We start from the raw sequence: 19,185 nt of genomic DNA, 5'->3' as shown, positions 1-19,185 counted from the left end.
GTGTTTTGCAAGGTGGACTAGAAAAGCAAGTTAAACTCAGAGATTTATGCGACTAGTAGTATTTTTTAGGTATTATGCAGAACAGATTTTCCAATTCACTGCACAGTTTTTAAAGCTGAAGTAAAACATACTTAACATACAAAAAAGCTTTGTCCATACTGGATTGACATAGGAGTGGCTAAACAAGTCTGCTGTTTGAGCGTGTGAAATAGTTTGTCATCAAGTAATTCTAGTTTGACCAGCATCTGACATCTGTGCTGCCTTTGAATGATACTTTGTTCTAAATACAAGTGGGTATTACATGGAGTTTAATTTCATAAGTATTTGTCAACCATCTACTCAGGAGTATGAGTGATATCCAATCTCCACTTGTAGTTTAATCTGTGGTATGAAGGATCTGTGTTTTTCTTTGCTTTTCATTATACAGGCAGAAGGCATTCCTTCTCTTCTGGAAATCAGAAAAAGAATACCATAATCCCATGAACTGTACTTTAAATAATGGGTACAAAGGAAAGCAGGCCATTTCTCTTACTTCGTCTAGAGAAATAATATTTGTGTACACTTTATAAATTTAGTTTTCAGTAAAAAATAAGCTTAAGGAGATACTGAATAGTGTGTAGGCTCACAAGAAATTCTGCCAGAGGTATAGAGGAATACTAATTTCAATAAAACCAAGGTATATTGTTGCAGTATATTACTTAAGGCTTTGTAAGTCTTAAGAGGAACATTTCTGTCTTAAATGCAATGTGACTTGTCCAGTTGTCAATGTAACCTCACTTCAAGATGTAATTGCAGGGAGCTTTTAGTTTCTGAAATGTAATTTTCTTCCCAGAGAACTACATTATTTTGTAAAACTGACAAGTAAAAGGCATGCAACACTACCTTGTAGTACTGTAAGTAAGCTTATGTATTATTATGATGATTGGCAAGTTATACACTTAGTTTATTGGGTAGCACTTCTGTAAAGTAGATTTTTGTTATCACTTTGTTAATATTTTTAATTCTTCCAATACAGGAACATAGGAATCTGCCTTTCATGCGTGAATTGAGGTACCTATTTGCACTTCTAGTTGGTTCGAAGAGAAAATACGTTGACCCATCAAGAGCAGTTGAAATCCTTAAGGATGCTTTTAAATCAAATGATTCCCAACAGGTAATTTTCGATCAAGCTTATGCATGCTTTCATATGGTCATCTGGGGTCATCTGGCAATAGGAAGTACTTAGAGTGGACAACAAAAATTCAAAATGTCCACAGAAAAACTTCTAGCTATTAGAGTCTTTGAGCTTTTCCTCTGATATTATGTGATTTCTAGTCAACTTTATTAGGAAAATTAAAAAAATATTTCAGACAGCATTCCTTTTATTCAGTGCACTCTCTTCCTATTGTTTCAGAAATTAACTAATAGATCCACATTCTTGCTTTTAGGGTTTAGTTCTAAGTCTGAGGCTTTTGAAAGAGTGTTATCTGATCTAACAGTACATCCAGGGCTGGTACAGTCCTATTATCTTGTTTGTGTAGATATTGGTTTGGAGGATCCAAATGTTCATATTCAGGATTCTTACCTAAATCATAGTATATTCTGCTTTTTTGAGAAACACTTCATTTCTTCAGATGCTTTGTTTTCCCACATGAGGTTATGTGGCTGAGGTGTTTAATTACAACAGCACGCTGAATTTAGTGCTCGATGAAAGTAATATAAGTCACCACTTGTTAGATACCAAAGGGTTTGAACAATGGGATTCATGAGATGCCTTTGGACTAGCATGGTATGAAAGCTGAGCCCAAGTAATAAGGATCACAGGACAGTGTCACAGCTGAGGAACACCAGAGCCACTCATAAAACAAAAACCAATCATGGAATAGTCTTAGCCACAATGTGATTTTGGAACACTTGTGGAGGGGAATACTGCTTTCCTGATCCTGTAAGGTGACCTTTCATTGTGTTCTGTTACATATAGTCTATGATTCTATGATATGTGAACATACACTGATCATTTTGTATGTTTTAACAGCAAGACGTCAGTGAATTCACACACAAATTATTAGATTGGCTAGAAGATGCCTTCCAAATTAAAGCTGAAGAAGAGAGGTAAGATTTTTTTTTTTCTAGCATGGTGAACATTTGGATGAGAGAAAATCAAACCAAACAACCAGAAATCCACTTCTCTGTATGGCTGAAAAAGACCCAACTCTGTAGCTCATTTTGGTTCAAGTGTGGTTTTTTCCATACATGGCAATACCTTGGATTTTTCCATTAACTGTCTGTTCACCCCCTTACTTTGTGTTAGAAATCTAGCTCGATGAAGTCCAAAGTGCATAAAGAATAGAGATGTGGGTTTTGTACTTAATCAGTTAGGCTCTTTTGATTGGAATGAAGTTTTGCTTTTTGATCCCGCAGTTTGAAATACTTCAAAACCTTGCTCCTTTTTCTCATATCAGAAGTAAATACTCATTGTTTGTATAAGTAAACACCTGTAAACTGGCTTTTGAATACATAATTTTTTCTAGAGCATTGCAGGAAATAGTTTTTACAAGGGTTTTGTACAATTAACCACTCATTAATTGAATCTGGTTTACATAGGCACTTCTGAAACTTAATTTTCAGAATATACTTATCACTGCAAATATCCAAATCATTGTTATTGTCAATAGAGAAAAGTACAAATATAAATTAACAGTAACTGAGTAAAATAGGCAGCATAATTTCCATAATGAATTCAGAATAATCTGTTCATAATTCTATAAAAGTTTGTAGCTTTGTGTTTGATTTTTTTTTTTTTTTTTCCCACTAACACACTTCCTGTTTTTTAGGGATGGAGAGAAACCAAAGAACCCGATGGTGGAGTTGTTTTATGGACGATTTCTAGCAGTAGGTGTACTTGAAGGTATGCATCTGGATTTACTTGGACATCTGTGGTTGTGTCTGTCCAGTGCCTGTCCACGTACATGGGTGAACGATGCAGTTGTAGGACTTAGGTACTTCTGCAGAATCACACTTGGAGAATAAAAGCTCAGTCTGTGACAAATGGTTTGTCCTGGAAATATGAGGGTGAATGTAAATGCAGTGAGCTGCAGGGATCCAGAAAGACTGTTTTGATAACCTTGAGGAGCTGAATCAGGGATCCAGAAAGACTGTTTCAATAACCTTGAGGAGCTGATTGTATGTTCTCAGGGCAGCAGAAGTTCGGGTGAGATGCTGAGGGAATATCCTTTGAAGAAATTATTGGGGCACTTTTACCACTTACTAATTGTATATAGAAGGCAAGTTACTGTATTTCATCGAGCTAGTCTCTCACTCTCTCTCTTATTCATTTAGTGCCATTAAAAATTTCATTTTCTTGCATTTTCTTCTGCATGTATGAAAAACTCACCCTCCTAAAAGTTACAGTTTGCTGAAAACAAGTCAGCGGAAACCTTCTCAAGGGCAGTGTTGGGGGGAGTGCTAAGGAGGAATAAACTGTACAACAAACTTCCCTTTATCTTCTCTGTATGTAATTAGTAGAACTGTGGAATTGCAGTGTTCTCTATTTCCAGGAGGCTATGAAAGCATTTTTGAGTAACTTTAATATTGGTGAATCTGCCCTCCATCCTAAATGAATGACATGCATTTGAAAGAAGGAGCTATAGTCTTTAAAGTGGCTTCCAGGTTGTTCCTGGAACAATCTGTTGACAGATTTCAAAACCATTCTGCAGATTTCTTGCTCCTAGCTACCATTCTTGCTCCTTTACATTTAACTACTTACCTCCTTTACATTCTCATCTTAACTGAGGAGATATGTAAAAATCAAACCAATGGAAAGAAACTAGCAGGCCTAAGAAGATTTGTTACTGACTTTAGCATGAAATAAATTGAAATTCTAGTTTGAAATCACTTGCCCCCTATATTTCTCCTCATGTTTGAGCTTACCTCATTATACACTGTTACCAAATTATAATCTTGTTTTCAGGACAGAAATCGTGAGTGTTCTCTTTTGTGGTTTATTTTTGCAAAATGTGCTTATACAAAGGGCTCTTTGATATCAACAATTCCGCTGACTTTGCTGATACAATGTACAGTTGTATTATTAAACTGCTATTTGCAGGAGGAGGATTTTGATTTATATGTGTAAAACTTCTCATACGTCTGTAGAACCAAGGCATTTTCAGTTTTACCAGTAGATGCCAAAACAATATTAAAAAGTGGTCTGGAAAAGAAAATACATAGATTTTCAATATTATGTTTGAGCCACTTGTAACTTTGTACATATAACTGAACTGCTCAATAAGAAAATGTATCTTTCAGTAGACTAGATCAGCTGATCTAGGATTATTAGTTTTTTAAAAAGGCAAATGTTTGTTTCTAAAACATTAACTGTTTCATTTTTCATGTGAAGGTAAAAAATTTGAAAACACAGAAATGTTTGGCCAGTATCCGCTACAGGTTAATGGCTTTAAAGATCTGCATGAGTGCCTCGAAGCTGCAATGATTGAAGGGGAAATTGAATCCCTTCATTCAGAAAACTCTGCCAAGTCTGGTCAGGAGGTGAGTTAAGTGCTCCTGTGGACTTCTCCAGGGATTTGTTGTAGTGCTTTTTATTTTTCATTCGGGTTCATGGTTGGTTTTTATCTGACCTGCTGCTGTGCAGGTCCTGATGTCTGGCATAATGTTAATTTGGGGGGGTTGTATCTCTTTGGAGTATCCAGAATATAATGGTTTTGCATATTTCTTAAGATAGGAAGTTCATGCTTATTAAAAGCTGGCACAATTAAGCGCTTAGAGTGGTGATTTGACACAGGCTGGTTCCCACCTGTTGCTGATATTTGATCTCCATGAGAGGTCATGGCTTAGGTGTCCTGTGGTACCTGAGCACTGCTCTGGCTGACTTGCTGCTCTGGGCCATGTTGTGAACAGCAGCTGTGAGCTGTGCCCTTGCCATTGCTGCACAGCATTCCTGTTGTTCTTCTGTGCCTCTGTCATGTAATTGCTCAGCACCTTAGCCTTCTTCCCCTCTCCTCTTTCTACTGCCATGTCCATGTGTCCTCTTCTTTGATACCTACAGGGGGCAATTCTCCGCTTTGCTTGCAGTGTTGGACAGACAATACTTGACATTACTTGCTCTGTGGGCTGCTGTTCCTCCTGTTCCAGAAGAGCTCATTAGAGCAGGAGGCTGCCAAATGCCAGAACGTGCTGGAAGCGTGGGTGAAGGGATTCAGACGGAGCCCCACTAAGCAGTGGGGTATGCAGTGTATGATATTGAGATGAGGTGATGAATGAGATATCTTGTGCAGAAATCACAGGTTAGGAAAAGAGGTAGTTTGTGGTTGTAGAACCAGGAGGGTGTACTCTGAAACATCCCCTCTTACTGGCATTCATATGTGTGCCTGGCACTTTTCTCTGGCAGAGCTCTCTCTAATAACCTGTGGGTCATTGATATGGAAAAATGTGAATCCCTGTTGCCTTTGAGGGCTGAACTTCCTCTTTACACATCTGTTCATGTTTTACCACAGTTATTTTAAAGATGTGAAGTCTTAGGAGGTTTCTTCTACTTAAGTAAAAAGGTGTAATTTCTTCCTTGATGTCAGTCTTTGGAAGTAATGTAACTTAGCTTCATTTAATCATATCAACATACACACAGGGTTTAATTAAGCCTAGTGACACACTGAAATCGTCCTCCAGTCTGAAGTTGTAGTTCCAACTTTGTGTTTTGCAACAAATGTTTTAGAGCATCCCTTTTACAATGATCATGCTTCCTGCAACATAACTGGAAGAAAACAAAATCTCATAAATTCCTTGGTACAATACAAAGTTTGGTTTCTTCATTCTATGTGAAATCTTGTATGTATCTACTACAAGAACAGGATTGTTCGTCTTCTGGACTGAAACTGTCTTGCAGTTAAAACCTGTGTGTATTCATGCATAAAAAAATGTCAGTTCTGTTATAAATGCTTGACTAGAAATGTGAGATTTGAGTTTGTGTGGTTTTTGGTTGTTCTTTTGTTTGTTTTGTTTTTGAGGGTTTTTTAACCTGTAATGTTGGGAAATTGTGGGGAACAGAAGGATAGTTATGTACAGGGCTAGGCTGTTAAGCTTTGGGTTCTATGAAATTGTCAGGGTTTTAATCAGCTTGGCTTCTTAGCATGTGAAAATTGAAGTGCAAATCATATGACAGATTGACCATGGTGAAAACTCAAGAAACATTACTCCATTGTGAGGGCTAAGTAAATTGATTAAGTTTCCCTGAAGTAATTTATAGTGATGTTGCTGCTTTTAGTACTTATGTTTAAATATGATGCCTCAAAGATCACAGAACCAACTAGGCTGCAAAAGACCTCTGAGATCGAGTCCAAACTATGACTGAACACCACCCTGTCAACTAAACCATGGCACTAAGTGCCACATCCAGTCTTTCCTTAGACACCTCCAGGGATGGTGACTCTACCACTTCCCTAGGCAGTCCATTCATTGGAATCACTCTTTCTGTGAAGAACTTCTTCCTGATGTCCAACCTAATCCTTCCCTGGTGCAGTTTAAGACTGTGTCCTCTTGTCCTGGTGCTGGTTGCCTGGGAGAAGAGACCAACCCCCACCTGGCTACAACCTCCTTTCAGGGAGTTGTAGAGAGTGATGAGGTCTCCCCTGAGCCTCCTCTTCTCCAGGCTGAACAACCCCAGCTCCCTCAGCTTCTCCTCATAGGACTTGTGCTCCAGTCCCTTCACCAGCCTTGTTGCTCTTCTCTGGACCTGCTCCAGCACCTCAATATCTTTCCTAAATTGAGGGGCCCGGAACTGGACACAGTACTCAAGGTGCAGCCTAACCAGTGCTGAGTATAGGGGCAGAATCACTTCCCTAGTCCTACATTGTTACAGTGCACTGGAAGGTTTGGAAGTACTAAACGAAGCTCAGTTTTTTGTAGTTTTAACAGAGTCTGTCTCAGCTGAACAAAGACTTAAAGTGGCATTCCTCTGAGCTGGTATCAAAGTCTAAAGAGAATATTATTGGGATAGTCACATTTTAAAAGATCATTCTGTTTTTTTTTCTTATTCCCACTGTTGCCTCTAGTGGGGTATTTAGCTGCTCATTCACTATTATTATCATTCTTATTTTTACTCTTATTATCACAGTGCCTAAAAGCCTCAGCTATGGAGTGGGGTTGTCAGCAGGCAAGCTAATATATGAACAACAACAAAAAAATCCCTGTCCTGAGGAACTGAAATCCTCTTTCAAGAGAAGATGGAGGTCAATGCACATACTTGGGAGTTAGAAGTGTGAGGAAAATGAGAGAACGTTTGTCAGCATCATTGTTGATGAAGTTAAGCACATCAGCAACTTAGTCATCATTAAGTGGTTTGGGGGCCTTGCAATGAAAGGGTTTTAGGGGGAAGGGTTGTGCTGTGTCTTTGCTGACTTAAGCATTGAAATTTACTGCTGTGTGAAGTTGTTGCAAGAGAGAAGTCATGATTGTCTGTTAAAACTGAGAAGGTGGTTATTGGAGCCTGATATAGGCAAGAAAATGGAAGGCAGCTCACTTTGTGTGTAAACAGGCAATGAACTTGGAAAATTCAGCAACATCCTGGGAATCTGTTAGTGTGACAAGGTTACCTGCACTAAGGCCAGACAAGGGGAGAAGAGAGGAAACCTTGCACTCAGATGTGGAGTGATGAGAACCTGGACACAAATTTTATCCATGAGCACAGGAGGAAAAGGCTGTCTGCGAGGTATTGTTTGAAAAGACCATTCAAGACATTTGGCTGGATAAGAGAACTTGAAGTGAACCCTGAGTCAAATGCCACATCTGGGCTATGGCATTGATGTCAGAAATATGTGGCAATAGCGTCTGCAGCTGTCAGGGAAGCTTGAGTTGATGGTTAGATATCCAAAACTTATTAAATGGATAGAGCATAGTTGTTATGTTTTATAATGGAGAGGAAAAAAAAAATGCTAAACTGGAGCTGGATTTGTGTTGTAGTTGAGAGACAATGTATGTAAAGAAAGAAATGAGGACTAGGGATAGACCTCTACTGAGTACTGAAAGAAAACTGGGATAAGGTGATGATAAGAGTGATTAGCAGTGATTAGAGACATGAGCAGAAATTTTAGGCTGTTAGCGTAAAGGAGATTTCAAGAAAAAAATATCAGTTTTATGCTGCTGAGAGCTCTTGTCTGGCACAGCCCAGAGCACTTGATGATCCTGCTTCAGAGGAGAAACTTAGAGTGATATCAGGTGAATGAAAGGGTCAGGAACATGAGCCTGAGGGGACTAGCAGGAATAGCACTTGATACAGTGTAAACAACCCTTTCAATGTTATGGGAGAGTTAAAAGAGAACAGGACAGTTGGCAAGGCAGGTAGGTTTGAGCGTGGGCTGATTTTGGTACAAGCGAGGCAAATGTGACATGAAGAATCCTTCCTGCCTCCGCTGCTTTAACACAGACAGCAATGGATGAGTTGAAAAGCTGTGATGCAGCATGGGCAACAAATGTGTTACAGTGAAGGGGAAAGATGGGAGCTTTGCAAAGCTTATGCCGACCCACCTTCTAAAACCAATTTCTCCCACAGCTGTCGGTCTGCAGGTATTGTACAATTATTACTAAATTAAATGACTGCTATTGGAAGGTGCATTCATTGTGGGGTTTTCTGTTTTTCTTTTGTCTAGCACTGGTTCACGGAGCTTCCTCCTGTTTTAACTTTTGAGCTATCAAGATTTGAGTTTAATCAGGCTTTGGGGAGACCAGAGAAGATACACAACAAATTAGAATTTCCTCCAATTTTGTATCTAGACAGGTACAGTATAATATTATCAACAAAATCCCAGTATGAATATAAATTAAATCTCATGAGTTTGTTAAAGTTGATGATGTATCTTATGCTCACTTAAATCACAGTAAATTTCTGTTCTAGCTATACAAGTTAGAGTTTTCATGGATTTCATCTGTTTCAGAAAGTATGCATAGATAACAATTTAAGATATACTGCTGTTTTCTGTGAAAAACCTTCTTCCACTTCCATTTATTGCTAGGTAGCTGTGTACACAGGCAAAATACTCTGAAAAATGACACTATTTATGGGTCCATTTGGTAAAGACACTATTTATGGGTCCACGTCAGCTATTTCATGGTGTTCCAGATAGTCTGCATGGTTTGAAGAGTATCCTGGGCATCAGTGCAATGCTGTTGATGTGTAGAGGTGAAATACCAGGATGGCTTTCAGTTAGCTGCTGAATGCTATTTAGGAACCTAAATAATGAAACAGGAGTATTGGTATGTGGCTGCTACATAAACCACTTCAGAATCTAATAGCAGCTTTCTAATACATGTTTGTCCTGCATGGTATGAACAGAGCTTTCAACACCTGGGAGAAAAGCAGCTTCTGAAACTTGTGGAAGGGAAAGTTTAATGGTTTATTTTTGTCTCAGTTCTGTTTTAGTGCTGAATATATTAGCACTAAGCATTAGTGATTATGGCTGGTGGGTACAGACCTCAGTTCCAGTGTTGGGTTACTATGGGCTGACACTTCTTTCTGTATTTCATGTTTTACAGGTATATGCACAAAAACAGAGAAATAACAAGAATTAAACGAGATGAAATCAAGAGACTCAAAGAGTACCTCACAGTTTTACAACAGAGATTAGAACGGTACTATAGATAACTGTGTAAATGCAAATAGTATTTAGGCTACATAGAATAACTCTAAACAACTACAGACTTTGTGTAGTTATTTACTCTAGATTTCCCTTCTGTATCTCTTTTCTTTTACTCTTTTCCTTGTAAATTGTGTATAAGCATTGTAATTCTGATGCATGAAACATGCTAGGAAAGGCTCGCTTTATTTAACTGCAGTCAACCAGAAAAAAAAAAATCTTTTTTTTTTTTTTTTTTTTTTTTTTTTTTTTTTTTTTTTTTTTTTTTTTTTTTTTTTTTTTGGTGTATATGTGAGTCATGGCATTAATACGTTTTATGGTTAACAGATATTTAAGCTATGGTTCTGGTCCTAAACGATTCCCCTTGGTAGATGTCCTGCAGTACGCCTTGGAGTTCGCCTCCAGCAAGCCGGTGTGCACGTCTCCCGTCGATGACCTGGGTGCAAGTGCCCCTGCGAGCGGCACGGTGCCAGCCCAGACCTCACCCAGGTAAGGGTTTGCTCTGCCACTGCAAACCAGCCTCGGAGAGAGAGGCAGGAAGTTTAGCTGCCTCGTTCACCAGGTGAATAAAACTAGGCGACTCCTAAGGGGTATAGCGTAAAAATCTCTGCTCTTTTCCCAGAAGTGCTTTTCAACACAGCAGACTTAAATAGATAAACCTAAATGTTAATGATGTGAGCGGTTGTCTCATGCGCTTATAAAAATGTCTCTGGGTGGAGAATTTCCATTTTCAAACCAAGCCCAATTCCACCTACAATTCCTAATAGACACAATATCTGGGGAGGCCACTGCTTCCTAAGAGTATTGTTTAAGAACTGGGCAGTGTATATGTGCTGCCGGTGTACAATTTATCTGTTAATTTCTGCCTGGGAGTTAAGCTCCTTTTCTGCTTTGCAATTTAAACTTTTCACCAAGTTTGTCAGCAATCTAACAGTCTGACTTTTTTTTAATACAGAGTAGCTAAAGTATCAAGGTGAGAAAGGTTCAGTAATGTTGGTTTTCTCCTTACTTAAGCTAGGAACTCAGTATTGGGGATCGGGTGCACCCTCAATTTGCAGATGACACCAGTTTGGGTGGGAGTGTTGAATCTGCTGGAGCGCAGGAAGGTTCTGCAGAGGGATCAGGCTGGATCCATGGGCTGAGGACAATTATACGAGGTTCAGCAAGGCCAAGTGCCAGGTTCTGCACTTGGGTCACAGCAACCCCCTGCAGTGCTACAGGCTGGGGGAAGTGTGACTGGAAAGCTGCTGGGCAGAAAAAGCCGTGGGGGTGCTGATCAGTAGCAGCTGAACAGGATCCAGTGTGTGCCCAGGTGGGCAAGAAGGCCAAAGGCATCCTGGCCTGTATAGAAATAGTGTGGCCAGCAGGACCATCCCCCCCTATACTGGGGCACTGGTGAGGCTGCACCTTAAATCCTGTGTTCAGTTTTGGGCCCCTCACTGCAAGTAAGACATTGAGGTGCTGGAACGAGTCCAGAGAAGGGCAACAGAGCTGGGGAAGGGTCTGGAGCACAAGTCTCATGAGGAGCTGCTGAGGGAGCTGGGGGTGTTTAACCTGGAAAAAAGGAGGTTTGGGGGGACCTGATTGCTCTCTACAAGAGATGTGGGTCAGGCTCTTCTCCCATGTGACAAGCGATAGGACAGAAGGAAATGGCCTCAAGTTGTACCAAGGGAGGTTTAGGTTGGATATTAGGAAGAAATTTCTTCATGGAAAGGGTTGTCAAGCACTGAAACAGGCTGCCCAGGGAAGTGGTGGAATCACCATCCCTGGAGGTATTTAAAAAACATGTTTATGTGGCACTCAGCGACATGGTTTAGTGGTGGAGGTGGCAGGTGCTGGGTTAATGGTTGGATTTGATGGTCTTAGTGGTCTTTTCCAAACTAGATGATTCTATGATAGAGTATAACTTTGGTTAGGTGGACACTAACAGTTTATAATGTAGCTTTTTATATCACATTTGGAAAGTAGGGTTTTGGGTTCTAGTTAACTGTGTAGTACAAGGAAATTAAGTACATGTATAGAAAAAGACTTCAAAAAGATTTCAAATGTCCTACTGTAGAAATGACGATGACTGATAAGAGAAGACAAACTTCTAAAAGCTACCATTGCTTGCATGAAATACAATATCAAAAGTAATGTGCTTTGTTCAAAGTCCTATGTAGGAAGTTTGTTCTGTAAAAATGTCAGTCTTGTGACTTTTTTTGTCAATCTGTAGAAACACCACAGCATGTTATATGGAATGACATTTTCAGCTCTTAATGTTCTCAGAACTTTGTAAACTACTGAAGAATCCAGGTTCCTCAGGCTGTATCACGATGCTGTACACAAAGTAAAAATTCAGTGGCTTGCAAGAAAGATCTTCAGATTCCTGTTATGCAGTGTAATTATATATAGGTGGTCTCATTGATGAGAAGAGAAAGATCTGTAAAAGGTTTTAATTTTTATTGTTCTGCTGCTCTTGTAGATTTCTCCTAAGATGGCTGCTCTGCAGTTTGAGTTGTTTGGAACAAATTTAGATGGGTTGGTACTAAATTCCCAGTGTACTGTAAATATCAGAGGTCCTTTCATTGTTGTTTTTCAGTTAATATGAGTTGTAGGTAGGTGATCAGAAAAAGAATGTCTGCTAGGCATAGGACACACAAAGAAGTTATTCAACGGAGAACTTGTGTTTGTTGGATTTTATGGTCAGTGGGCCATAAGACAAGCTGCTGTGATTTTTCTCTCTGCCATTTGGCAGTAAATGTTTCAAACCACAGTGATTACCTGTATGGTGTGATTTGAAAGTGTTTTAGTAGCATTTCAAATGAAGCAAACTATGGCTTGACCGATCTAAATCTCATTCCTTTACGTTTGGTAATGGCAGTTGTTGTTTTGCTAACATGTAGTGCACCACAGAGTTTTCAGAATTTACACACTAATTCCATATTGATATTGTAGGTATCTTTCCTGGATTGCATTGTAGGAAAACGTTTCCTTTAAAATTTCTGTTTTCAGAGGCAGAGCTTATTTTTGTGCTGTAGCTTTTCGTTTGTGCACATGATGATTCAATTTTTTTATTTCATGTTTTGAATGAATGCAGCACAATAGAGCAGCAGGGGCCTTCCTCTTCAGATGTTCCAAGCACATCTCCTGTACAAAGATCAGTAATACATAAACCATTCACGCAATCACGAATTCCTCCTGATCTGCCAATGCATCCGGCACCGAGGCACATCACCGAGGAGGAGCTGTCTGTCCTGGAAGGCTGTTTGCATCGCTGGAGGACTGAAGTAGAGAATGACACTAGAGGTAATGCCACGAGCTGGGGAATGCACTTGCTGTTGGAAAACATTTGTGCAAGAGGGGGAAATTTTTCATCCAAGAATGTTTATTGTTTGGCATGTGGGTAGATCAGTATGCACCACATTGAAACATATCCGTGTTTGGCTTTTAGTGACATAAAATAAAGATGTAGTCACGTGCAATTATGCAGCCTTATGGAAGAGATGTTCTTTTTCTCTTTCAGATTTACAAGAAAGTATATCTAGAATACACCGGACAATTGAATTGATGTACTCTGACAAAACAATGGTCCAAGTAAGTACAATTTCAGCATGAGATAACTGAAAATAGATCCTTTTTGTCACTTTTTGAAAGTTCTTAGATGCTTGAAAATAGAGCTAGTATACCATGATTACACAGGGCTTCGAGATTTTGCAAACACTTCAGTTGTGCACAGTCAGATGAAAGACAGCATTACAATATTTTACAGGTGACATGCTTAAGTTTAAGCAACTTCGTGATGAAAAGCCAAAATAGGTTCCATCTCTGATCCATTTTTTTTTACTTGAATGCAGATTCACGCAATAAGTTTTTTTTGCCCTGATTTGACCATATTGCTAGGTAATCTTGTGGCATTAAGGTGGCAAAGCATTAGATACCAGAAACTATTCTTTTTGTACTTTGCTGCTTAGTGAGTGTGTTTTTGTATTGCAACTTTCATGCCAATATTTGGGAATTCAGGCTCCTGATTGTGATTTGTAGTTATTAATGCACGTCAGTGCTTTTGTTGTCGTTTTGCTATTGTTGGATTTTTAAAACACTGTTTAGATTTAGTATCAGTCACAACCTTGATTATTAGTCTAAGCTGCCCTTTAGGAAATTCTCATGTTGTGTAATCTGAACAGCATTTTTAGAATGCTTTACTATGGAGTTGTGGCTCCTCTGCCATTTCTTATGTTCACATACTCATGTTCTCTCACTCTGACAGGTTTTAAGGTTAAGGATTACTTCCTCTGTTACTTTCTGTTAGTAAAAAGAACTATTTTCGTTCCAAGTAAGATCTGTTCAGCTTACAGTTTTCCTTGAGGTATGTTTTCATTTTGTACATGGCTTGTAATATTTCCTGGCAGCTGAGCTCTGATGTTAAGGATTTCGGGCAGACTTGCCCAGATGACTTTCTTTAAGCTTGCTACTTGCAGGCACTTTTCTTTTTTTTTTCCTTAATACTTGTGTTATAACAAGAAGGTTACGTGTCATCTGACAATAAAATTAAGTAATTTGGTAACACTGTATCCAAATAGTCCACCTGTGTTGGCTTAGGTATTACAGGAGGAAATACCTCTGGATGGCAAAGGTAGTAGTCAGCTATCATTACAAAAGAAGAAGGACCCATCTGAAATCACAGGCTGGAAGCAAAGGTTGTTGCCCTTATGCAGCTCAGCTGGTTTTGTCCGTGTGGGTGCTTTGGCACAATAGTAGGAAGGAGGCAGGTGCACACAATCCGCTTTTCCTTGCCTGTCTTTACCTCTGGGTGATTTGATAGCTGGTATTGCTCTGTTCTCTGGGGTAAGTTTCACAGTATTGATGTTTTCCTCTGCATGATACAGTTGCAGGACTGAAAGCTTTTCACTTGTAAGTCATGTTCTAGGCACATAAAACTAGACAAATTTTCAAGACAAATATATTATATTTGCAGGATACTTCCTAGTGCTTGTATGAACTATTTGAGAAGCTCTTCATCTTCTCCTTGTGACCTCTTTTGAGTCTAAGGAAAACTACAGTCATCTTAAAACCTTTGTCAAGTTTTCATATGAAATACGTTCCTGAAATTTTTATTTTGTCTTGTTCTCCTGAATTAGTGGTTCATCAGCTGCTTATTTAATTATTTCTCCCCTTCCATGACTTTGCTGTGGGGAAATGACACAACAGTTTTTCCTGTGGGAGTTTATCTTGGATACAGCAGCTTTGACATATCTATTCTGTAGTGCGAGGTGGGTTGGTGAAGCTCCATTCCTGTTTCATGAGTACTAAGTGTAAGCTAAGAAGCTTAATGCTCTGTACTATTAATTACTGTTGATACAATGGCTTATCACAAGAGACCTCTGTCAGCACTGAACTCACCTGTACACTGGTCACAGACCTTTGTGGGCAACCTTCCTGGAAGCTCAATGTGGGCAGCTGGTTCTCCAGAGCTGGAGGAAATGTTAGGGGCCCTCAAGCTGACCCAGTTAGTGTGGTTTTAAGTAAAATGTTTTAAATTCACCTGGGATTTTTAGTCCCTGATTTCAGGGTGAGGAATTTTATTTTGTTGAAGTCTATAGAGACCTTAACTTTTTTTTAAAATCAGGATCTGCATATATTTTTGTGCATATACATGGGCTTGCAATCATTTTAAGAAGGCTTTCACACTGCTTTAATAACAGATGTTAAAATCCCCAGAGCATTTAGATTTAAGGACTAGCCAGGATTTCTTCTGTGTATACTTCTTGTGTTTGGGAGATTTAGAGTGCAGTTTGGTCTCTGGAATGACAGGCTGTTTGATTCCAGCTGCTGTGCAGTCAGTCAGCTTTACAGTTCAAGGGGGTTTGCAAAACCTCCAGCCCTTGTATATAGCATGGAACAGAACGATCAGGTTAAAGGTGACTTCAAGGAGTTTCTCAAGGTGTAGTTACGTGTGTATTTATGGTTACTGATTATTGAGGTACTCAAATGATATTTGCAACAAATACTTAGTACACCTTGTGTTAAATAGACTGTTTATCCTCAGTCCAGACTGCAACACCAGTAAATGATAGTTTGGGGTTTTTCTTCTCAGCTGAGCTGTTGTCATTCAGGCACACTGTGCAGTTTTCCCTTGTGTGTTGCATGTGCTGTTTCAGCAGGTTAAAATGAGTCAATCACTAAGATGCTTTTAAAGGACTTGTAAGTAAGGAAGCACTCATTCATTCTGCTTTTCTCTATCTCCTTCAGTTTCCCAACTACTTAGATAGAACTACTTAGATAGAACAGACATAACCTGGAATACTTTTTACATCGTTCCTAGAAACTGCTATCTTCCTTCTTTGCTGCAGGAGGAGGAGAGGACATCTTCAGGTGTTCCATGCTTTTACATGGCAGTGCCTTTACTGATATATTTACAATACCAAAAAACAGTTGTATTCCTATTTTACTGTAGTAATTTTACCTTTAGGTAACAGAAGTATTCAACTCTCAGATATTCCTTTAATAAACTCTCTTAATGGCACATAGAAAGAACAGAGTTTATTACTTTGAATTTGCATGTGCCTTTCCAGACTTTTTGACAGGTTTACCAGGTCAGAGCTGGAGCAAATCACAGACAGTCAAGGCTGACATATTTGAGGGTTTTTTGTACAAGGAAGGTAGGAATATTATGGAATTAAGAAAAGAGTGTGTCTGGCAGTAGAGACAGCTGAGTAGACATTTACGCTAGTCACTAATGTTTTTAAGATCTCCTGTAACTAGTAGTGGTAAGTAACATAGTTCAAAGTCCTTATGCTTAGTGGTTTGCTAGTTTTACTTGTTTGTGTTTCCTCTGTGGTGTTTTGATTCTGTTTAACTTTATTTTTGTTATTTTTATTTAATGTAGCTATTATTGCTGGCATACATTAGGAACTGACTGCTGGCAAAGAGAGTTTGACATTTGGGTTTTTTTCTATTTTCTTTTTTTTAAGGTTCCTTATAGGTTGCATGCTGTGCTAGTTCATGAGGGTCAAGCGAATGCAGGACACTACTGGGCGTATATTTATGACCACCACCAGAACAGATGGATGAAATACAATGACATTTCTGTGACAAAGTCAACTTGGGAAGAGTTGGAACGGGACTCCTTTGGTGGTTACAGGAATGCCAGTGCATATTGTTTAATGTATATCAATGATAAGGAACAATACTTGATACAAGGTAATGTTATCAATATGGGTTCTGCATGGTGTAGAATAGCTAAATACATTGATAAAGTGAGCTTCTCTCACACGGATTTCCAGATTTTTGAAATGTTTTTAATAATTATTGAAAGTTTTATTTCTGCTCATAACCGTTGGATTATTTTTGTAGGTAGAACAATTGCTCTTCAACTTTTAGATTAATAAAGATAATGCCAGTGTTTCAGCATTATTAAGAGATTAATATAAACTATATGTTTACTAATTTGCAAACATTTTAACCAAGTGATTGCATGCTCAGAATTCTTAAGGGGTTATCTCATTAGAACAGAAACATGGAAATAGATAAATGAGCATTTTACATTAAAATCCTCATGTAGCTGCCTTTTTTTTTTTTTTTTTTTTTTTTTTGCCTAAGCTTCAGAGCTCTGATGCACTCTACTGGAGCATGGAAACTTGAAAGCTTATGCAGTACATTGAAATGTAAATAACTTAGCCCCTACCAACCACACATTAAACCTGAGCAATACATGGATTGGGAAATTTTTTTTCAGGACATGTAGCAATATGCAAATATAAGGCCTCGTATGGAAGTGTTTGAAGAGGGGACAAAGATCCCTTTAGCATGAATTTTATAATAATGGTAGCCAGGGAGCTGACTGTGAAAATGTCCACAGATGCAATAATAGGTTGGGGAAAATTTTCATGCTCCTGTCTTTTCATAGGGCAGAAGGCTTGAGTGCTCATTTGTGCAGTTTTTAAAGGAGAACTGATATTAACCATGACATTCCCAGATAGCCAGTCTGGTAGTGGACTTGCAGCCATGGGGTCTGTGGGCCCTGTAGGCTGCTCTGCCACTCTGGTTAAGTCTGAGGGCTGCTCACGGTGGGACAGCTGATTGATCTCCTGGGGTCTGGGATACCCCTGCAGACACCATTCTCCAAACAAAAGGGAAGGTTACTCAGTGTAGCTAGTGTTCCTATCAGTTGACTTTGCAAATCCCTATAGGCCCACTCTCCTTCCCCTTTTCCCTTGGGAAGTTTAGTTGTGTCCATCTCTGTGTGGCTGTAATGCAATCGAGTGATGGTGGGGGTTTCGTGACTTTTTTTTCTGAATGTTCACAATCACAGGTGCTCGTGGCCCAAAAGGCTTATCTTTCAAGGTATCAGTGATCTGATAGTGCCCAAGAATGTAAAATCCAAAGATCACAGGAGCAGTAGCCATATGTCTCAATAGCAGAGGAGTGCCCAACAGATAGTAAAACCAGTTAGAAGTAATATAGTTTGAGGGTTTTGGTGTTGCACTGTACATTTTCAGTAATTCACTTGAGGAAATCTGTTGAACATACTTTGTTTTCCCTATTCTTTCTTCTTCTGAAACTTATATTTCATGTTACTGCAGAGGAGTTTAACAAAGAAACGGGGCAAATGCTTGTTGGAATGGACACGCTACCTTCTGATCTAAGGGATTATGTCAAGGAAGACAATAAACGTTTTGAAAAAGAACTTGAAGAGTGGGATGCAGAACTTGCTCAGAAAGCACAGCAGGAGAAGTTGTTATCTCAGATACCCAGGGCACCAGCACCCTCACCTGCTCCAGGTTAGCTCCTTCTACCTGTTTGTAAAAGGACGAGGACCAAAAGTCACTGGCTTTTGTATATATTGTTTTACAGCTTAACAACAGAAAAGAAGTTAATTTTGAATTAATCATGAATTACAGCTGTTCACTTGGCCAGAGTAACTGTACTTGAAGCTCAATCTGGGGGTTTTTTGCATTTCATTTTTTGTTTAAAGAAAAAAAAATTGTTGGTTTATTGCCTTTTCCCTCCCAGTTATCTTTAGCTTTATTTTTTTTTTATATAAACTCTGGCCTTTTAAGACAAGTAATTATTAATTATTAACAGGTCTCACCAGTCTCTTTTGAGAATTTGTTAGTTTGTTAGTGATGTATATTCTTCTATTCAGCATGACTGAGTACGAGACTTATGTTCTCATTTTAAATTAAGACAGAATTTAGATGCAAAGAGAAGAGTAGTTTATTTGGTGTGGTGCATTGAGTAGATTTAGCAATGGCAGGACCCACTTAAGATTTTACTGTGTAAAAACAAGAGCGTTAAAATTATGGAAAAGACTCTGACCAGCAACAGTGAGTCCAATGATTTGTAGTGAGGCTGCTGTCCAGATGTTTTCATTGCTTCATTGGAGTTGTTAAGACTGAGCATGTATTTCTCATAACTCTCTGTGACTGCAAACTGAATGTAGAAAGTGCAGTGATTTAATGACATCACTTGTTTTGTGAACTCTGCGGAGAGTTACTTCATCTTCTGTATGTTTTGAGTTCACAAACACTTTGAGACTGGTTTTTGTTCTTTTGTTAGTAATGGAAAGTACAAAATGAATGTTTTA

At 38.9% G+C, this 19,185-nt stretch overlaps 1 protein-coding gene across 3 annotated transcripts in view; it reads left to right on the top strand.

The window, feature by feature from the left end:
- USP25 (ubiquitin specific peptidase 25) overlaps nucleotides 1–19,185 on the top strand; it is a 96,647-nt gene that overhangs the window by 59,709 nt on the left and 17,753 nt on the right. For all 3 annotated transcript variants that reach the window (XM_027736442.2, XM_039380525.1, XM_039380526.1), the window contains 11 exons: nucleotides 1,016–1,153; nucleotides 2,015–2,091; nucleotides 2,814–2,887; nucleotides 4,376–4,524; nucleotides 8,634–8,761; nucleotides 9,517–9,612; nucleotides 9,945–10,106; nucleotides 12,697–12,905; nucleotides 13,123–13,193; nucleotides 16,571–16,799; nucleotides 18,182–18,379. In XM_027736442.2, the coding sequence (XP_027592243.1) occupies nucleotides 1,016–1,153; nucleotides 2,015–2,091; nucleotides 2,814–2,887; nucleotides 4,376–4,524; nucleotides 8,634–8,761; nucleotides 9,517–9,612; nucleotides 9,945–10,106; nucleotides 12,697–12,905; nucleotides 13,123–13,193; nucleotides 16,571–16,799; nucleotides 18,182–18,379 (1,531 nt within the window). The remainder of the gene's footprint in view (nucleotides 1–1,015; nucleotides 1,154–2,014; nucleotides 2,092–2,813; nucleotides 2,888–4,375; nucleotides 4,525–8,633; nucleotides 8,762–9,516; nucleotides 9,613–9,944; nucleotides 10,107–12,696; nucleotides 12,906–13,122; nucleotides 13,194–16,570; nucleotides 16,800–18,181; nucleotides 18,380–19,185) is intronic.

This window comes from Pipra filicauda, unplaced genomic scaffold (assembly GCF_003945595.2).
Source record: "Pipra filicauda isolate LSUMZ 115617 unplaced genomic scaffold, ASM394559v2 scaffold197_size1571708_pilon, whole genome shotgun sequence".
Classification (NCBI taxonomy): Eukaryota; Metazoa; Chordata; class Aves; order Passeriformes; family Pipridae; genus Pipra; species Pipra filicauda.
The sequence above is the reverse complement of the archived record's forward strand: the minus strand, read 5'-3'. Positions and strand labels throughout refer to the sequence as shown.